The 21,080-nt window shown below is 34.1% G+C and overlaps 1 protein-coding gene across 1 annotated transcript; it reads left to right on the top strand.

Annotated features, from left to right (window-relative positions):
• The first annotated feature begins 543 nt into the window (after positions 1 to 543).
• LOC136030160 (ras-related protein Rab-18-B-like) lies at positions 544 to 19,543 on the top strand. Its single transcript, XM_065708887.1, has 5 exons — positions 544 to 700; positions 6,466 to 6,583; positions 13,866 to 14,057; positions 15,222 to 15,347; positions 19,289 to 19,543. Exons 1-5 carry the CDS (start codon positions 633 to 635, stop codon positions 19,391 to 19,393), a joined length of 609 nt encoding a protein of 202 aa, XP_065564959.1. The 5' UTR covers positions 544 to 632; the 3' UTR covers positions 19,394 to 19,543.
• Positions 19,544 to 21,080: the final 1,537 nt, after the last annotated feature.

Genomic DNA, 21,080 nt, shown 5'->3' with positions numbered 1-21,080 from the left:
CTTTTTCTTCAGCTTTTTCAGGCATTCACTGATAATGCTTTTACTCTCAACCATGCTATCCTTCGGTAGTTTAAGTATTTCATCAAGTTCATTTTGATAGCAATTCTGCAGCACTGGACCGGACCATTTAAACTGATTTGGAAAGTAAATACTCCAGGTCTCTTTGGTTATGAATAAAGCTTTAGAAGATGATTCTCCTGGCTTCACCAAGTTTTTTCAGAGTTGTTTAGGATCGGATTTACTCTTTTTTTGTAATTCTTCAATTAAATCTCTGCGATGCTTAGATAAAGTTTTGGCAAGCATAAGTTTGGTATACTTCTTCACAATGAAGGTCTGTCCAGATCGGAGCCAAACATTTTCGCACCATAGATGAAACCAAAACTTCGCAGATTGGCATGCTCGAGTCAAATTAGAGTTTGAGACCATCTTCTAATTTCTGTCTTTGCATGAACTTTTCGAGAAGGTATTGCAGCTGACTCTGCACATCGAAGGGCGTGGCGTATTGAAGCAAAATAAATGTTCAACAGAAGTTTCTGCTCTGCAAGCGGGAGGATACAGTTGTGCATTAGTAGCGGCGGCTCTGTACTACGTACCTTTGCTTATTCATAAAAGAAATTGAATAAATCATAAAAATGGAGAAAAAATATTTGACTACTCTCAAAATTCTAGTAATTGGTGACAGCTTTGTTGGAAAGTCAAGGTTTGTTCTCAAATAAGATAAATTAAGTACAATTTTTCTCTATGGACGCATTAGGTGATTGGCTTCTTCCAAAGAAAACTTACTAAGTCTAGTAAAATAAAATTAGGTCCTAAAATTTTAGCCTAGTAGGCTACTGCTAACCCTACTTAAAACTCACTGCAGCATCAAGTTCCCTGAGGAAAACACAGATACATATGCTCCTGCTACATCCCAGTATATATAAAGCCTTCCTTCTTATGAGCTCCCAGGAAGTTCAAATTTCTTTTAAGTCTTTCCTTACCACATCCTCCCACCCTAGCCAATGACACACCGCTTTTCATTTAGTCCTAGATGGCTGGCTGAAAAGGACAATCTTTAGCAATCTGCATAATATGGCCTAGTCATCCCAAGCATCACCTTAAGTTAGGTTAAAAACCAGTAGGCTACCCCAATTGAGCAAAAGCATGTAAAACACAACCCTGCATTTTGTTGTCAAATTGGATTGAGAAGAATTGTAAATATCAATGAATAGCTAAAAATTTGGGCAAAGTTCTAGTTAATTGACTTCTTGCTATCTCAGAAAGAGTTTAGGCTTAGAAAATGAAACTTTCAGGGATGAATCTACAGACTAAATTATGTCCTGGGAAGGTATTTTGAAGCAACTACCTCCACTCCTTCTCCCTCCAGAGGCCCTGACCTTTGATGACCTTTAAAAATATTTGTAAAATAAATATAAAAAAAAATATTGGTAAATTTTTACCAAAAATTTAAATTATGTATCAATATAGATAGGCCCATTATTAGAATTATTTAAGATCAAACACTTGAAATTATTAGTTTATTGACTTATCTACAAGGACCTCTTTTTGGAAATACCAATTATTCTATTTTGATGTACATATCCTTTCAGTGTTTCACTTTTATTTACATATGAACAGAAAGCCAATTTTCTTCTGATTCTAAAAATATAACTTTTATTGCTTGATATTTATTCTATAAATCATAAATTTTAAGCACAATTTTTTGTTTTCAATTGCTTGTCAAAACAGAGGCCATGTTTTTAATTTATGCAGGCAAAGTGTTGGTGAAAGTTTCACTAATAAGGTACAGCTCTTGTTACTACCCTCACATTACATCATGCTGTAGTAAAATAGGGTGGTCCAAAAACCCATATCTCTTTTTTTGGAATGCCAAAGAAAAGTGGTTCTTCCAAAAAGATGTCTTTTACCCTACCTTGAAATACAGCTTGAAGCAATCTAAGGATTGCAACCTTTCTCTCATTTACACTAGAAAGTAAGATTAAACCACACTATTTTTACAGCCTACTGTCTGAGATACAGTCAGTCATTTGGATACCAGAAAATAAATTTGGGCAATTTCTCTGGAAAACATCTAGCAAATATTCCTCTGTTTCTTGAAGTGCCAATGATTCAGAACCATACTTGACCACTGCTCATTGCAGAATCAGTTGATCCAGGGGAACTATGGTTATCATTATTCAAAATTCAAGGTATGGATAGGGAATATACAATACCAATTGGAACAGTCACTTCAACTTGAGTACCATTAGAATTAAATGAATTTTCTTCATTAGAAATAAGATGGGATTTTACAGCCTTGAGTGGTTAGACCACTTCAGTTGATGATATCAATCTCATCATTTACAGCCATTGACAATCAGCACTATACACATTACCAATTAGGGTTTTTAAGGTGACTACTTTTTGGGATGCCAGCACAAGCTGAGTACAACCAAGCATTACACTTAGAACACTGGAATGACCCAGCTCTACATTTTCTGTAGCATTTGTTACAAGGATGAAACATTCTAGGTTAAGGAACAAAAACAAGACACAGATCTTGAATTGGAAGCTATATCTTCTATTAAAAATTGGTTGACTAAGCCAGAATTAGCACTGAACTTGCTAGAGAAAAGTTTATAAGACTGATCTTGTGTCTTCACTTCAAAATCACAAGCATCATTTATTTAAAAACAAGATGTCTTGACAGGTCAAGATCTAAATGAAAACTGAACTTATGATATTAATTTTCATTCTCTATGTTCAAGCACAAATGTCCTGCCAATGAATTCTGATAGAAACAAGGCTAGTGTTATGATCACAGTAGTATTGCATGATTTAAATAATTCTTCAAAATGAAAAAGTTGAGATTGATCAAGTTTCTGGCCATGAGTGTATTTACAATACCATATTCATGCATCTGGCAATTAAATAATAGTTAAGATTGACAGCATTGCTGCTATCAATTTTTTCAATTCAGCTTGATCTATTTTTTGTGGATTTCATGTGAAGATTGTAAGGGCAAAAGGTTTTTTTGAGATTGTAAAAGGAATCAGTGGATCTTTTGGTTTAGCCTATTGCCATTTAAATTGTGGTCAGGAATTGTTGATCCTTTGCATATTGGGATTTCCTGCAGCATAAAGATTCTTTTCATTGATCAAGCCTCATTGATAGCTGCTCTCAGGCTTGGTTTGAAAATTGATTAGGCTACAAACTTATTTGTCTTTCTTAATATCAAAGCATTCCTTATTGCTGTATAAAGTACCAAGCTCCTGACGATCTTATCTGCACATGTACTAATTGCCTATGTGCTGTCTTCAAATTTAGAAATTGCCTGTTCCACATCAGCTGACAAAAGACTTGCCCTGTAACAATCCCATAAAGTGTGTAAATTGTAGTGGTGACCACATAGCCTTTAATTTGCACAGTCCAAAGTTGTAAGCCTTTAGCAGTTCAATCAGTTAAATGAACTTATGTAAATCTCTGTTTCTTTGTTCAATATAAATGGAATTAAAGGTAAAGTCCTTAGCCTATAGGACTTATTAAAGAATTCTGATGTATTTTCTGCAAGAACATTTGCTGCCTGGTTGTAATGCTAATTTCTCTGATAAAGTGCTAATCATTTTGTGTTTAGTACCTAATGTCAAGTGCATGCATGGCAGGCCCTCTGGTGGTCTTTTTTTTAGAGGTTGTAACCTTTCCTTTTTTATCCCTTATTTTTTACCATTTGTCTGATCTTTTTTACCCATTTGTCCCAGTGATACAGTTTTGATCAATGTATACTTGCCTTACAATAAAAGGTAAGCTGAGTCTTTTTCAACCTTAGCTGAGTAATGTGACAAACCTAAGTTTCTGATTCCTGGAATTGAATCTCTTGGTAATACATGGCTGCTAGCTGGTGATGTGAGTTATGATATATCCATATTAAGTTAGTTATGGCACTTAATCTATCAAGCTTAATAAGCAGATTGTTAAATGGGATTGGAATATTGTGAAGTGGAATTTTAGCCATCTATGGGGACCCTAAAGAATAAATTATAATAATTCCCTAATATACACTTTCTTGTAAAATTGTAGATAAATTGCGTTTTGCTATCTGGGAAATTAAATGAGTTCAGGGAAAGACAATTTCAGGATTAAATTCAAAGATCAAGCAGTTTCTTAGGGGAGGCCTTTTGAGCTTCTATCCTTTCAATGTCCTTATTTCTGAGGCTTAGAAAGAATTATTGAAGAAAGGTCCTGACTTTGGGAACAATGTGTTTTACCTCAAGTATGATTTGATCTATTCTTATTTGGCACTTAGTTTTGAAAATTATTTGATACTTACAGTTCCAATGATTTTGGAAAGATTTAAAAGTATATTAGGATTCTTTGTTAAAATTAAATCATATTTTTCTAAATTCTTTAAAATTCATAAATAAGTATTTAGCAAAGTTGCAAGGCTCAAAATACTTTCTTCTTTGTGCATCATTTGCCAATTAGATACATTTCTGTAAGTTTTATTTTGTTACCTCAAAGTTCATCTTAGTTCATCAAAGCTAAGCCACTTGGCAGAGGGAGGATAAATTTAGATACTCAGAAAGACCTTCTTTGGCATAATTTGTGCCCTAGGAAGGGAAGGAAGGCTGTAGCATTAACCTAACTCAACTAATTTCTGAGGTCACAAAAAGACACTCATCTGCAAAAAATTGATTGAAGAAAAAACAGGTTTAATTTCTATAAAGACAGTCTCATCTGGAACTGTCCATGTTTTTGCTCTCAGATTTCTATAGTGTAATGTGTATTATACAGATTTAAAGCATAACCAGTATCAAAAAATTACAGTTTAGCAGTTTTTGGTGAACCTTGAAATGACACTAGCCTTATTCCCAACCATTTAATGCCAAATGGTAAAGGTTTCAATGATATTCACACTGTTTCCATCTGGACAAGTCTCTGTAATTCCTAAGAATAAACCATAGTAGTAGATTCTCTGTCAGTATTATCAGCTATTTTCATTAATTCTTAATTTTATTTGCTTTGTTCATCTTTCACCTAGTTTTCAAATTGAATGGATAAAATTAGTGTATTTACCAAGTAAGATAAATATTTAGACAGGTTAGAATTTAATTGGTTATCTGTTTTTTATTCTATTTTCATTTGTCTTATTAATTCCATTCTTCCCATTTATTTTATTTAGATAATGAGCTGGTAAATATTGTAATGAAAGCTAGTGAATGGGCAGTACTTCTTGCCACCATTCTACTGACCCATCAAAAATACTGCAGAAGGGTATCCCCACTTCCTCTGTCACATATATACATATATACAGCATATGTGCATTTTGGCCCAGTTCTGCTCATTTAGACTATGAGCTGATAAAATTGCAATGTAAAGCACATGATTTGACCAACTTGATGTTGTTTACCAAGTCATCTGCAAATATGGAGGGGGGGGAGGGTAGATAACTTTGAAGACTTTTACTTTCGTCATTGAGGGGGGTAATGCCTATAGTATAATCTATGATTCATTAGAAGTTGCTTATGCCTGTGAAAATTTGTCCCTCCCAATTCCCTTGTCCTAATGGTTTTGCTCCATAAGGCTTAGGCAGATTAGAGTACTTTCAATGAAAGGCTAGAGAAGGAGCATTTCCCTGTGCAATTGCATATTCTAATATCCCATGGGCCCAAGGTATTAGCCCTATACGTTTTAAGTCAATCAGAGACAAACTTTGTATGTAAATATAGCTATCTATCTGAATTTTTTTTACATTACCTTATATCCTTTTTATAAGGTATTTATATACATGCTCTGTAACACTAGAGCCAATTGGACACCAAAAATCATATTTCATGTAGTTGTATTTTTTGATAAAAAATAGAATGGACCTGTGAAACATACCCATTTTGGGCTGAATTGAAAGATTGTTCATTCTTATATCAAATCAGGCATTAAATTTTTTTGTACTGTTTTAGGATTTTGAAATAGTTAACTTCTTCTTGGGCCATGTCTGGACCTAACTTCTCTTCATGCCATATCAGGACCTAACTTCTTTTTGTACCATGTCAGACAGTGACTTGGACTTGTCTTGCTTTGAACTTAGATTGAGGATTCTTTGGATGATTCTGGCTTAAACAAGATGTTACATGCCTGCCTTTCTGCTTAAAACCTATGATTGGAGGTGGCTGAAGGCGGAGATCATCCGTCCTAAGTTTTTATAACTGGTCACTCAATACCAAGTGTTAAGGGAAGAAATAATGCATGGAAGACACATAGCTCTTTGGGAGAAAATTGACTTTGCTCTTCTGTAAACGTCACTGCGTTATTAATAGTAAATAAAGACATCAATTTAATTTTTTTCTTTTTGTATTTCCAGAAAAAGGATAGATTATTACCTTCAGTTTAGTAACAGATTATGCTTAATTGCTCTTTAGTTCAACTTTAGTTCAATTCTTTGTTAATTAATAAAGGATTATTTGACACATAAAACTTGATTTTGTTTTCTAGTTTGCTCCTGAGATTTACTGATGATATATTTGATCCTGAGCATTCTGCAACTATTGGCTTTGATTATAAGTCTTCAGAAATGTTGTTAAATGGTGAACTTATTCGCCTTGCACTTTGGGTAAGCTTTTTGTTTTTGTTAGCTTATTTTAGTGTTCTAATAGAGAACTGATGTAACAAACTGTCTGTGGTAATGAACAGTTATTAAAAAGATAATCTTGTATTAGTTAACCAAAATGTAATGAGCCATTATAAGAAATCGAATCTTAAAATGGTAAAACAGAACTTGAACAAGATTATATGCATAAAATGACTGACCTTCCATGTTGACTTCAATGTTATAGTACTTATTATAATTGTGATTTCCTTTTGCCTTGAGGGCCATTGTTCAGAATGGATGGTTGTAAAAAAATGACAGGGGGCTCATTTGGTTGTAAATGATGAGCTCTCCCTTTTAGGGGTCAAAACAAATCAGATTGTAACCTGTCACCTAACCTGTTAGAAAGACTTTTAATTGGATTAGTTGGAATGTGTGAAAATGTGTCTCAAAAAGTGACATGATAGGGTAATTGCAACTCCAGGGGTAAGGGCTCCAGACTGTGCTAATAGCCTATATAAAGCAGAAGCTTCATGGGTGCGTTTTAACAGAAATGTGTATATCTTACATCTTGTTAAAGGTCAGTCATTCAAAGATTTTCAACCTATATCATTTAAGGGCTCAGAGTAAGGCCCTTGGGTTTGTGACTCTCTCTTTTTTTTCCCAAAAAATTATATTCAAGAGCTTATTAGCTTGCTGATTACAAGCCTAAGCCGATTTTAAGTTGAATGCTGGATATGTTACACTTTTTGAAGTGTCATGTTAGTATTTTGAATAAGTATGACTGTAGCATCCTGAAAAGATTTTTAGGTCTGTTCTGTCACCAAATCTCTTATACCTATTTTGTACAATGTTGTTTGTCACTCTGTAATATACATCTGCCTTGACATAGATATTAGTGCCAGCAACTCTGTATGATTTAGCCACATTTTCCAAAGGTCAAAGGCATAGCAAGACCCCATTACATAGTCATGCCAAAGAGGAACAGGACAGAAGTGGATCCTTTCAGTGTGACAGTATCTTCTGTAAACCATGAATAGGTCAAAACTGAAATGCGCTCCAGTAATATCATGTGATGGCTAAGCAATTTCAGTCAAAACTTAAAAAGGAAAAATTATTTGATTGGCCTACAATATATGTATGACTGGTACTAGGCGTATTGCCCATGGAAAATGCCAGTATGAAATTAGTGGCAACTGTAGAAGGATAGTCCTATGATCCTATGATAGAATTGCACAGAGATGGTAGACTGGGACTAAGAAGTATGGGAAATTACTTCCACTGGACTTGGTTTAGCACTGGCTACTGTAGAATGTGATACCAGTTCACCCCTTGCTATCGAAAACATGCCTGCTAGGTGTACATCAGAAGGTTTTCTTGTCTGAAATACCTTTAAGGGGCATTTTTTTTTTATTATTGAGCTTAGATAACATGGAGTCAGAACCAAGCAGAATTAACATTGAGTTAATTCCTTATTCCAAATAAGCAAGCAATAGTTTAGGTAAAGATTTTTTTTTTACCATCATGCCCTGTTCGCAAAAGAGTATTGGGTAACATCTACTTAGTCTACACCAGAAAGTTTTTCTGTCTGAAATACCTTTGAGGGGTGTTAAAAAAAAAAAAAAAAAAAAAAATCAATAACAATAATATGGAGTCGAACTCCAAGTCTGAACCAAGAAATTTCCAATGAACAGAACTCCTTATTTCAAATAACTAGTAAATTAATTCCTTTAAGCTTTATTGTACTGTCACAAATATTATGTTAAGAAGAAATACATTTAAAAAAATCCCATAGGATTTCTTTTACTAAATAAAAAAAAGTTTTTTCAACTGAAAGTAAGAATGAGCATAGAAAAATAAAATTAACAGAAGTTATTCCATAGGAGAGAGGGCTGCCCGCTGCTCAACCCCCACTGGTTACATTAAAGTGTTCTAGCTCTTTAAAAATAGCCTACTTTTTATAACAATTCAATGGCCCTGGCGTTTCAGCAGTTGTTCTGAATTTCAAAACTTTGTTTGACAAAAAGGCAAACTTTTGTATAAAGGGCAAGGGGTTGAGGCAGTCTGCCTCATATGCGAAATAACATCTGCTTGTTTTAATTTTTAATGTTTTTCCTTACTTTCAGTGAATTTTTTTTTATTATTATTTCTGATCGTTCTTCAAATCATACTAAGGCCTAAAGAAGACATGGTGTGGACTACCAACCCCATAAACTCTGGATTCCTTGATGTAAAATTGTATTTGTCAATAAATGTAAATTTATTGGTAGCATCCTGCTTTTTTATTTTTTTGCTTAACAATTAAAATATTGAATTGTAATAAAAATTCTTAAATATTTAGTTAAAAATTTACATAAATAGTAGTTTTATTTAATAAGGTCTTACTAACATTTTTACTACAGAATTTTGTGTGGACAGAGGGTGGTATTATTGGTCATATGAATAGAAATTCTGTGTGTCTTTTGATTTTCTAAGAGTCTGAAGGCATTGCTACATTTCAATAGGGTTTTCTGATGCTTATATATATGGTATACATATGTCTAATTACATTGGACCTTTTTAATAAAAAAAGGAGAAATATTTTAGTTTAAAACTGCTGAAAACAAAGCTCCTTGTAGCACTCGTCCCCCTCCCCCCATGAAATTTTCTTTTGAGGTTCACGGTGCTCTGCTTTGCCTTTTCCACGTCTGTGCTGGTAGGCATGGGAACGTAATATTTTCTGCTACATTGAAAAATATTGTGACAATAATACTATTACACCCCTTCCCCTCTCCTACCGCCAATAATAAAGAAGTAAACAAAGCATTTTCCTGGAATCAGAAGGGATTATATGTCAATTCAGCAATAAGAAGGGAGGTACCTGCAGTTGTTCCGGTGGGGATGGGAGGATGTAAGGAAGTAATTAAGGGAAATAGGAACTTCCTTAGAGGGTATAAAGAGGGAGACTTTGAACAAATTAGGATGGAGGAAGAGCTTGCGTAACTGTGTTGGCCTCAGGCAGGCTGGTGCTTCAATGAGTTGTTAATAGTAGTAGTAGTAAGTAGTATCACCTCGTAGAACCATTGATCAGGTTTAATTTAAATGTAGGGAGATGAGAGATAAATTAATAAATCTTTCTTGGAGTTTTTAATCAATGGCTTCTTGGTCCTCCATTGGACAAAATCATAGTTTCTGCACAAAATGGCGGAAAATGCCACTTTCTCATGGCACAATATTTTTGATCACTTTTCTGTTCCATTCGAATGAACCCCCTCCTGATCCGGAAAGTACTTGCTTTCTAAACCTCAGCACCATGACATTCTACCTGATCAACCTCTACCATCAAGAACGAAAACGCAAGATAAGTTAGTTCCCGTTAAAGCAAGAACAAACCAATATGGTAATTCTTTCGTCCCGGTTTTCGTTAAAATGTATAATAAGAGTTAATATTTATAGTTTGATTTATGTTTACAAGTGTAGTTTGATTTTGTATATGTTGTAAAGAAACACAAATCAGTGATAGCTGTCAAGTTTTTGCTATTAAACCTGTCTACTACTACTACTACTACATTATGGCATCGGCGTTAAGTGCTCGATCGAACGTAAAGCAAGAAAACATTAAATCATTTCCACCCTTATCCATAAGAATGGCCTATGGGATCTTAATAAGGTTTGTTATGGATTGGCAGCTGAAAATTTCGATGTGTCTATAGAGGGTTTGAATCAAATACGACAGACACCATTGCTTGTGCTGCTCAGCACCTATCAAGGCCCTGGCAGTGGAAGTGTGGTTTATGTGTATATTTTAGATTTTTAAGTTTAATTTCTTCATTCATAGTAATTTGTGTTCATTTAATGTTTTGATACCTTTAGTTTGTTAATTTAAGCTTGTCTATTAATTTTTTAATTCGCTCGTCATATGTTTTGGACCAAAAGTTTGTTTTCTTAATTTAACAATTTAAAAGCTGCATTAGGATTACTGGATCACATGCATGCCAACCTTTATGGTTATGTGGAGGACGAAGGGATAATATAATAATATTTTTGGGGGGAGAGATTTAAATACAAGAATATAATTTTAAACTCATATTTTTCAGTTCTTTGGCTCCAAGGTTTCTTCAACCAATGTTCGCCAGGAAATTGGATATTTCCCTTCTGTGCAAATATTTTTTCTCAGCGGGGATAGGAGAGTCTGTTCAAGAAGGAAGAATATAAAACTTGTCATGGGTGAAGGTGCAATTTTACTTTTTTTTTTGGGGGGGGGGGTGGGGTTTCTTATTCTTGTTCTTGTCTTGTTCTTATTCTTTGTTCTTATTCTTGTTTGGAATAAGTTTGCAAGGGTGGGTGGATGTTTCCATTTAATATGCCCTTGTCCTAAGACCTATGGAACGGCGTGAAGAAATAAAACACTTGAAAATGCATGGAAAATCTTAAGGTTTATTACCTAGAAAGGTCTATTTTGTTTTTCAAATTCTATGGACTTGATATCATATTTGGTTTCTATTCTATCAAATTTTATGGTGAAAGGGAGTAATAATAATTATTATTATGTTAAAAAGGTATTAAGCCACGTGCAAAAGCGTAACGATAATGCAATACCAATATTGAACAAAATAACATTGACAAATTGATATAAAACATGAAATCATAATCAACGTATTAGAATTGACTTAATAAATAACAACGTCTCGTATGTAGTTTTTCCCCGTCCATTTCGTATAGGACAGATTATATTATAAACTCGGAAAAGGGCATGCTCGATTAAAGATCTTAAGTCCTTTTTATTTTTTTTTAAGGGTGAAAAGGGATCAAGGTGCAACCAAACCCCGTTACGTGCGCCTTTTCCCCTTGGTATTCCTGTAGGCACCCATGAGAAAGTTATAAAATTGAGTCCATACTCACCCTTTCCTCCATCAAATTTTTAGTAGAAAAGTAGGCATATCTGAAATCATACATAGATTTTGTTTTCAATGTGTGATTGAAGGGCATAAAGGGGGCCTGTGGAAGATTAGCTCTAAGTTAGTGCCAATATGAAACTAAGTCCAAGTTGTGGACTTACTAGATGCAACAACATCCCGTGTCTAAACTGCTGATTTTCGCTGTACTCCTGGATATTGACACGAGGCAAAAGTCTAGGAAGTCCTGACTTTCCTCATCTCACAGATACCACCCTCGACCATGTCAATTGCTCTCCTCCAAAAGTCCAACAGGCTTTACAGTGTCTTTGTGTAACCAAAGCATCCATTCCAGATAAAATACCAAATATTGCCCTCGTGCACTGTAGTACCAAACCACCCGGCCCTCCCCACTTTCAATCTGAATCCTATCAAAGGGCGTAATGAGTCCACCCACGTCTTTTCTGCTGCCAAATCAGAAATTGACCTACCCATATTGACTCGCAAACGTCGATAAGCCTCCTCTCTTGCATTGATAAGGTATAAAAGGGCGTTTTCAATAAACTCTTTACACATACCCGCAGTCAAATAACCTTATTAGCAGTAAGCAATGAGGGGTCTACCAGAAATGCTCGACACGTGACTCCCTGAATTCACAGTATTATGAGCGGGTTCGACTACAGAACCAATGATATAATGTTAAGATGATGTCTTTTGATATTGCGAAAGCTCTCAAAAGAGTCTGACATAAAGATCTGTTGAAAAAAACTTCGACGTGGAAGGTTTATTTGTCTGCTTGAAGTTTTTGTTTTCTAAGAAATTATAATATCTGTATAGTTCTTGATGGGTTTGCTTCCAGTGAATGTTTAGTAAAGGATGGGGCTCCTCAGGGTTGTATCCTTAGACCCTTAGTTTTCCTGGCGTTTACCACCGACATAGGGAATATCTCGTTAACCATCTACACCACTTTCTGACGATACATGGGTCCTTGCAGCTCTCCATAAACAGAAAGACCCTGTGGAAGCTTCCCTATCTATAAAATCGAATCTCATGCAGGTAGAAAAATTGGCTGATACATGCATGGTCAATCTCAATGCATCGAAGACTAAAGAGCTACTAACCATCCAATCGATAATTTCTGGATAATATCTTCCAAGTTTTAGCTATCAAGAGAGTTGACAAACTTTGTCTTTTGGGGTTTCATTTTTCTTCCAACTTACCTTGGGGAACACATTTCGACTAGATTTGATTCTCCTTCTTGAGAAATTTGTTTGTTTTTCTTCGTTCTAAGAATATCTTACTATCCAGCTTGATTATCCATCCTGTATAAGTCATGCATTAGGGCTGTTGCTGAATATGTAGGTCCTGTTTTTGCAAGGGCTCCGTTGCACTAATGCAATTAGTTGACACAACTTTAGCAGACTTAAAATATGGTCTTAAAGGCGAGTTATAGCTCAAATATGGCAACTTTATTGCCTCTCAGCAAGAGCCTTGGTGTGGCGTCAATGGCTGTGTTCTGTAAGTACATTTATTACGCTCCATCCGATGTGTTATCTCCATCTGTATCAGTGTTTTCTAGCCAATACGACAAAAATGCAAACAAATAATACACTGAGATTGCCTACAAGAAGAGACACTCCGCACTGAGTGCTTCAAGAACAGCTTTTTAAGACGCTGCGCCTTCATTTCAAATGGTCTCCCGAAGGACATTATCCCTGAAAATCTTTCTATTTTTTTTTGGGGGGGGAAAATCAGCCTACACAACTCTAAGGAGAAAACCTTGGTTTTCTAGACTAGGGTGAATAGTAGTATATTAGTAGGCCCAAAGTTTTTAGTAGCGTTGTGCCATGAACTTAGCCCATGAACGCCAAAAACTGTAAAAATTAACTCTGAACGCTCTGCCCTTCCCTATGAAAAATATTTAGCTTTAATTATTAACTGAAACGATATACTATATTTTCCTTGTTCCTTGATCCTTGTCCGATGGGGCGATTTGATGACGCCGCACTCTGACCTCTATATTTTGCTTTATATCTTATATAAAACTCCCGTGAACAGAGATTACGATTTACTTAAGTATCAAAAAAGAAAAAAATTGAAGAAAATAGGACCTGAAGCTCTTTATCAGAATTAACAGTATTGTATTACGCAACAGTTGAAGACTGATGCGAATAGAGCATTATGATATAATTTTTTTTTTCTCTTAAATTGTAGATTTATAATTTCGTTGGCAAAAACGACCAGCTCAAAATAAACTGTGTTTCTAAAAAAAACAGCATAAAAAGAGCTAGCATTAGCATTCAAAACAAAAGGCCATAACCTTGGTTGTTACATATATAAGAAATTTAGTTGTTGAGCTCTTCCGCATAGGTCTTTTTGTGCTTTGTGTGTTTGCTTAAAAATTAAAATCTTTAAGTAATATACTCTTCCAGGATACGGCTGGTCAAGAGAGGTTCAGAACCCTTACTCCAGGCTATTACAGAAACACACATGGCGCAATTCTTGTTTATGATGTAACGCAAAGAAGTACGTTTGACAACCTCTCCAATTGGCTGGTTGAACTAGATACATATTCAACATTCCCCAATACCGTGAAAATGCTTGTCGGAAATAAGATCGATAAGGTAAATAAAATTCATTCAAAATTGAAAATAAAACTCATTATCTACGTTTTTTCTTCTTCTTTTTGCGTCAACTTGGACTCTCGTGTGTTGATTTTTCGCTTGTGACAGGAGATACATAGAATTGAATGTGTAAGAGATTTATTTTTATGTACTAAATTTTTAATTATTTATGCTAAGTTTTTTTCAAGAAAAAACTATATGATTTCAATAGACATTTTTGTGCTGAACTTGGAAATGCAATCCAAATCGTTCCTTCTGCCACAGTTTTTGCGAAATAAGGAATCTCAATGCGTAAAATACTTTTTACGTTAATTTTTAGTTAATAGAAATCATATTAAATAAAAGGTTTACTATTTTTAATGGTCACACAAGCTCTTCAATCATTTTGTGCATGGAAGATTCCACCAAAACAACTAAAACGGTAGTAAACACAAAAACTATGGGTGTGAAAAAAAGAATGTGATTACATGACTAGACTCTGCGTCAAAGGCTTCATCAAGGAAAGTTTTTTAAACGACGGGGAACTTGTGTGACTATAAAAAAAATTAGTAAGCCTTTTATTTAATATATTTTTATTATCTTTTATTAGTTGGATATTTTATTAAATGAATTTGATGATAAATTAAACATTGAAAAAAAAAGTATTTTGCGCTTTGAGATTCCTTATAAGCCACCAAACTAAACTGACTAGCTTCACCTTATGTTAAGTTTGTAGATTTAGGGCTAAGATATTTTAATTAAATGTATTCATATTAAAGTTGTATAATTATTTTAACAGTTGATACTGCAACATTAATGAATATTCTTAATGGTTAAAGATTACATTTTTAAAAACAGTATATCAAGCAAATTGATAGATACAATCATTTTCATCGGTATCCAAGCTATTATAACATTTTTTTATGTACAAACATAGATTCTTTGTGGATTCTCGTTCCCACCCAAGATTATTTCGAAAAACTCCCTTCTATTGATATATTTTTGCCAAAAAACTACCTGTGCAACTCATCTGTCTTGAATTAATCTGGTTTGCCATTTGACTCGGCTTTGAGCTTCTTCTCTTTATCTTCTTCTCTAACTGACCTTCAGTTTCTCTGGTTTCACTGTGCATTCAAGTAATAATATTATTAAGGATAATGACAAATATTTTATATTGTCATGTAGGATGGACGCCAAGTGACCAGAGAGGAGGGCCTCAAATTCGCTCGAAGACACTCTATGCTTTTTATTGAAGCTTCTGCAAAGACCAAGGATGGTGTTCAATTGGCTTTTGAAGAACTTGTCGAGAAGGTAGGCTTTATTGCCGTTCACTTTTTTTTAAAATGATATGTTTATCTTTGTTTAGTGTCAAAGGGATCGTTTTTTGTTTTGGAAACTGGAAGGAGGGAAATATCTTGCAATAAATTTAAGAATATTTTAAGAATTTTCTGGATTTGTGTGTTAACTGAAACGTTTCTTATGTAATCAAAAATATAATTTCAAATAATCTTTTTTCTAAACTTCAAAACGGAACTACAAAAAAAGGAATGAATAAATGGATTTGCTAGTTCTTTGCTTTTAAATCGTTTTTTGATTCAGTTTTTTTTCAATAGCTATCAGGATTTATACTTCATTTTTGTCCCTTTTATCAGTTGCTTACATTGTAAGAAATTTACGATTCATCTCTCAATTTATGTTGAATGAGATATTCATTGTCTATTAAGAATTATTCGTTGTTGTCGTGATGCAAACATTGATGCATTGCATACATAGAAACATTAGTATCATTTAATTGGCAACACAATTTATTAACCGACTACAAATTACCTCGGTTGTTCTCCTGTATAAACATTTTAACACTTATTCGCGGTAAGGTCTGCTTTAGCTTTGGACATAATGCCTTGGCTTATTGCCAGAACTTCTAACACTGGTTGTCTCTTCGTTGGAACTTGATCAAAACTCTAAAATGTAATGGTCTGCCTAAACTCACGTCACTTACAGTTGACACCAAAGGCACGGTGTAACTTTATGTTGGACTCCTTCCAAGGCACAATCAGTAATGTTGAAACAAAAATGTTAAAGTCCAAACTTAACACTCATTGCCATAACTACTATTTTGTAAACTTTCCAGCCAATAGAATCCTAATAAGTACTTCTAAATATCGAACCAGAATGTTCAGATGCACTTCTAAAAGATAAATTTTAACCTGTTCACTTATCTGAGCAGATGGATGAGACTAAGTTTCTTCTAGCAACAGTACGTAAATTGTGTTTAATTCGTGTTAAAAGTGCTTGATTCTAAAGCAAATTTCACCAGACACTTGCTGCCAATCTTAAATTCTTTGAGTATTTTTTATTTAAAGACCTTGGCCATTTACATTTTTGTCAGCGTTGCCATGCTGAACCATGAAAATAACTAAGCAAAGCTATATTAAAATTTGAAAATTCTTTTCGTCTGTAAAAATTCAAACACCCAAATATAACAGCTCTTTCAAGGGAAAGCTATATTTTAACCTTTTTGGTGCCATATGTTCTAGCTTTTTTTTGCTGATTTTTTGCCCATATCTTCTTATCAATTTGACACCCACTACTACCAGAAACCACAGAACTGTATATGGACGTCTTTTTTTTATAAAAAATTTAATTCCCGATTTTTCCTAATTACTTTAGACATATGGTTACGTAAGTTTCCATTTAACTAATTCAAATAATCAGATTTTATTTTTACTTTCGTTGATAATTTAATATGTATTATTTTGTAAGCTATTATTTATATAGATCTTGAATATGGTGCAAGTTAGATATTTGTAATTCAGACCAATAAAACTTTGATTGTTTAAAAAACACCGGTATTGAAAATCGAGGCTCACGAAGTTTGAACAGTATTTAATATTCTTAGTGCTCTTGTTAAAATTAAACAAAATGGGGTTCGAATATATTTGTTTTCAATAAAATGCAAATGACACTGGCTTTTTAAGATTTTTGAGAGCTGTATCACCACACGACAGAGGATTAGAGAGATCATCCTAAGCTTCCTTTCTAAGCTTAAATAGAAAAAGATAAGTTTCTTTCAGCTGAAAGTAAGGAGCCACACTAAAATTTAAAACTAACGGACATTATTCCGTGTATCAAGGGGGGCTGCCCCTTCCTCAACCCTCGCTCTTTATGCTAAAGTTTTAAAGTTCTTTGAAAATATTTCTGATTCAAGTTTTAATGTTGCTTCTTACTTTCAGTTGAAAAAACTTGTTTTTTTATTTAATCTCTAACCGTTCTTCAGGTCATGTTACGGAATTCCCTCCCCTCCCCAGTGCAAAACTTACCCTGAAAATTTTCCTCAATACAGGATATTTCCCTGTGGAAAACCACCCCCTTCCCCCAGGCAGAAAAATTCTCCTCTAAATATATTCATATATTTTCTAACGGCAAGTATTATACTTGGACAATGGGTAAATTGCGTAACTTACAGCCAGTATCAAGGGACTATGGGGGATCTTGTCATACCTGTAGAGATAGGTATTATATCTTTTAACTGCACTGAATCAAGTGGCTATCTTTAATCGAACGTCTTTTTGAGCACTTTAAAAGACCCTCCAGTCTTTTTGGGCATTTAAAAAGGACACTAGAACTTCTGATTTCCGTTGAAATAAGCCCTCTTTCGATCTTCCAGGACCATTGGTTCGAAATGATGACCCCTGGGAAAAAAACACCCATCTATGATCTTTGTTGTGCAAAACATACGAAGTTTCACATTTTGTAGATAGAAGCTTGAAATCTCGACAGTATGGCTCTCTGGAATGTAAAATAATTTGCCGAGACAGGGAGCAACTCCGCTAGAATCGAACTCTGACTTGACTTAATTAACTTGATTTTAATTAACTTCAACTTGAGCCGTATTTTTTTACACAATGGAAACTTTTAATTAGCTTTTCTAACAGAATGATAACACCTCGACTAACAAGATGGTGTAATTTTCATTGCAACAGCTTGACATTTTCGGGGTGTTCCCCCTCCCCCTTTTTTGGAAATCAGGTGAATTTTCTCAGGCTCAGTCTCTTTGCTTATCTTTTCAGATAAGCAAAGCCTTAGTTAGAAATCTACTTTATTTGTTTTTGCGGAACATCCATCGAGTATTGGAGTATTTGGCCCAGATTTTAGTCAAACAGATAATGAAACTACTGGGAGACAAATTCCTCCTTATTTGGACCATGCCATTGCTTTAAATATGACTAAAACTAAAAAAACAAGTAATTTCCCGTGAAAATCAAGAGCGATATTGAAGCTTAAAGCAAACAAAAATCACGCTAAATACGTGGGTGGATGGGTCTAACCACTTTTCAGTGATATTGAATACGGTTGAATTTTTAATGAAGATAAAGTTTAAAATTCGAGTTAGATCCTTGATTGTTTGCAATATATACAACGATTATTTTAAAAGAAGATTTTAGCCATTTTCTTCATGTCGGACTGTCAGTTGCAACCATTGCCTTGAAATATTTTCTTCTATTTACTTCCGTCACACATTTCTGTATGCCTTTTAATAATTTTGTTATAACTCATTGTTTCACTACTATAAACAAATTCTGTTTCGTTGTTTGTGTCGCAAGTCAAATCCAGTCTAAGATAAAGTACAATTTGGTGTTGATTTTTCACAATTGTCTCGGAATAGCGTCACTGTAAAATCTATTGAATGATTTCTTGTTGATGAATTCGAAACGATCCCAGCATACAGATTCATTTTAGTTACTATCGAAATCAACCTATATAATAATTATTATTCCTGAGTTGCCTTTAATTGAAACATTTTTTCTTAGTTGATTGTGTTTTTTTTTTCAGTAGGCTTTTTAAACTTTCGGTTACTATGGACTGTGGTTCGCTCTTTACTAGATACGAGCTACTAGTTTAGCCCTGAAAATGGGTTATTCTGTTGGTCACTCGGCCAAAATGTCTTGACTAGTGCCAATATCAGGGTAAAGAAAATGTAATTGAGATGAATTTCACGCCTATAACCATTCCAGGACTTGTTTTTCAGATTTGTTCATTGATAAGAAGTCTTTTAATATTTAGTGCTTGGGTTTAATAAAAGTACCATTTTGTTGGTTTTACAAATTAGCTTTAGGTTTTCCTCGGAAAGGCTTTTTGGCGTTGATAATTTTTCCATCGACCAACTCGTCTAGTTTCTTAAGTTTCTTTATAGTACTTTAGATACAATTATATACTGTTAGACACGATTGACTGTGGTATTTTGCTTTTAGATCCTTCAAACCCCTGATTTATGGGAAGCAAGCTCTTCACGGGGTGGTCTAAGGCTTGGTGGCGCTGGATCAGAAGAAGAACAGCAGCCATCTTGTAGCTGTTAGTATATCCAAGGTCTGTTTTGTGTGAAATGTCTTTTCGTATGAGAAGTTAGTTGTGTTTGACTGCGGTCGTGATTTCTTCTTTTTATAGCCTATTTATACGTTTGTTGATATCGAGAATATACGGACTAATAAATTCGTGCCTCTGCTAAATTTCTTTTGTTTGCATGTAAAAATTTTTCTGGTGTCTAGAGTTTGTATACACAGGTTCCAATTTAACATAGTAAAGTGAACATATCAAATTTAAAATATTTTTAATGATTACCAGCAGAAACGCCAAATTTGTAAGTAGTTGGATCTATTACAGTCTATTCTATATTGAACATAACAAATTTAAGAAAGAGTTCGACATTTTGGGCGCATTATGTTGTGCAGGGTTGTAAATTAACTTGGGTTATATACCAAATTATACTGGTATTTTCGCTTTTTTCATTTTTTTTTTTTATCTTTTTTGTTCATAAGATGTTTATGGTGAAGGGACACATTTATTTTTAATGTTATTTTTTCCCTTTTTGCCATTAGAGTTGTAGCTCCTGATCATCTTCGTTTTGTTTTCAGTTTGGTCAGCGGAAGAATTGTTTCTAAGCTGATTTTTCTTCTTAAATCCTGCAATATGAAGGTTTCTTCTTTATTTGCCTAAAATTTAGGGACTAAATTGAATCAGTTTTTGATTTGTAACTCTATACGTAACTATTTTTGGCCCAAGTTGAGGAGCGGGCTCATTAAAGACGAAAAATGGAATTTTACAAAGTGTTTTAACTTAAAATTGTCTTTGAGTTATTGTTTTTTTTTTTTTTTTTCATAACAGGAAATGTTAAATAGACCCCTGTTTTATGCAGGTGCTACTTTTCCTTTTTGATGATACGAAAAAATGTAAGAGAAACTGTGTCTTTTAATTTGACCTACAACCAAAACACTCGCATGAGGGGATTGGATACTTGATATATCTAAACTTGTGTATCTAAAAAAAAAAAAAAAAAAAAAAAAAACTCAGAAACTTTGTTAGGCTTGTTAGAATCATAAATCTAAAAGAAATAAAAATTTCCCGGGATGGCTCCTTTAACTACCTATGGTGAGACAAAAAATAATGAGCCCTATGCAAGAATACAAAGTCTTCTCTATTTAATCTGGCTATATCTTACCTTATTTTGTTTTATGGTCATAATAATCCGTGTAACTCCAGTTTTAAATACTGGAGCTACGTTATGGGAGATATATATATGTGTGTTTAACCACATGCATGCGCGTACGTTATTTTTTTAAGGGTTTCAGGTGAGGGGTACCTCGAAAAAGACGCAAGGAGTTGATGGATCATATTAGAAATTCAAGAAACCACTGGAGAATTGCAGGAATCATGATCTTTTAAAAGACAGTGACCGTAGATCTACCTCCTTTGTACACATGCCTGCTCAGATGATAATATGAATTATCCCATGGATAGGGAGTAATTATCCTTTTGCTTATATGATTTAATTCCTTTAATGTATTTATATAAAAACGTTCATAACTTTAAAAATATATAAAAACTCTCTAATAACTGAAGAATATAGATATTTTGTGGGAGTAACCGACAAAGAGGATTTCACACTTAGAATATTCAAAATGGAAAAAAGGTACTATCTGTTGACGAATTGTAGTAATGATTGCAGTTACTGAATATGAAGGTTTCGGTGTAAAGAATAGTTGAGGA

This window comes from Artemia franciscana, chromosome 8 (assembly GCF_032884065.1).
Source record: "Artemia franciscana chromosome 8, ASM3288406v1, whole genome shotgun sequence".
Taxonomy (NCBI): Eukaryota; Metazoa; Arthropoda; class Branchiopoda; order Anostraca; family Artemiidae; genus Artemia; species Artemia franciscana.
Note: the sequence above shows the minus strand (reverse complement) of the source record. Positions and strands in the feature narration are given on the sequence as shown.

Excerpts from the sequence above, each read along its gene's own strand:
- LOC136030160 (XM_065708887.1), top strand. The coding sequence starts at position 633 with ATGGAGAAAAAATATTTGACTACTCTCAAAATTCTAGTAATTGGTGAC. Across the intron at positions 701-6,465 it reads AGCTTTGTTGGAAAGTCAAG|TTTGCTCCTGAGATTTACTG; the intron begins GTTTGTTCTCAA and ends TTTGTTTTCTAG. Across the intron at positions 15,348-19,288 it reads TTGAAGAACTTGTCGAGAAG|ATCCTTCAAACCCCTGATTT; the intron begins GTAGGCTTTATT and ends TTTTGCTTTTAG.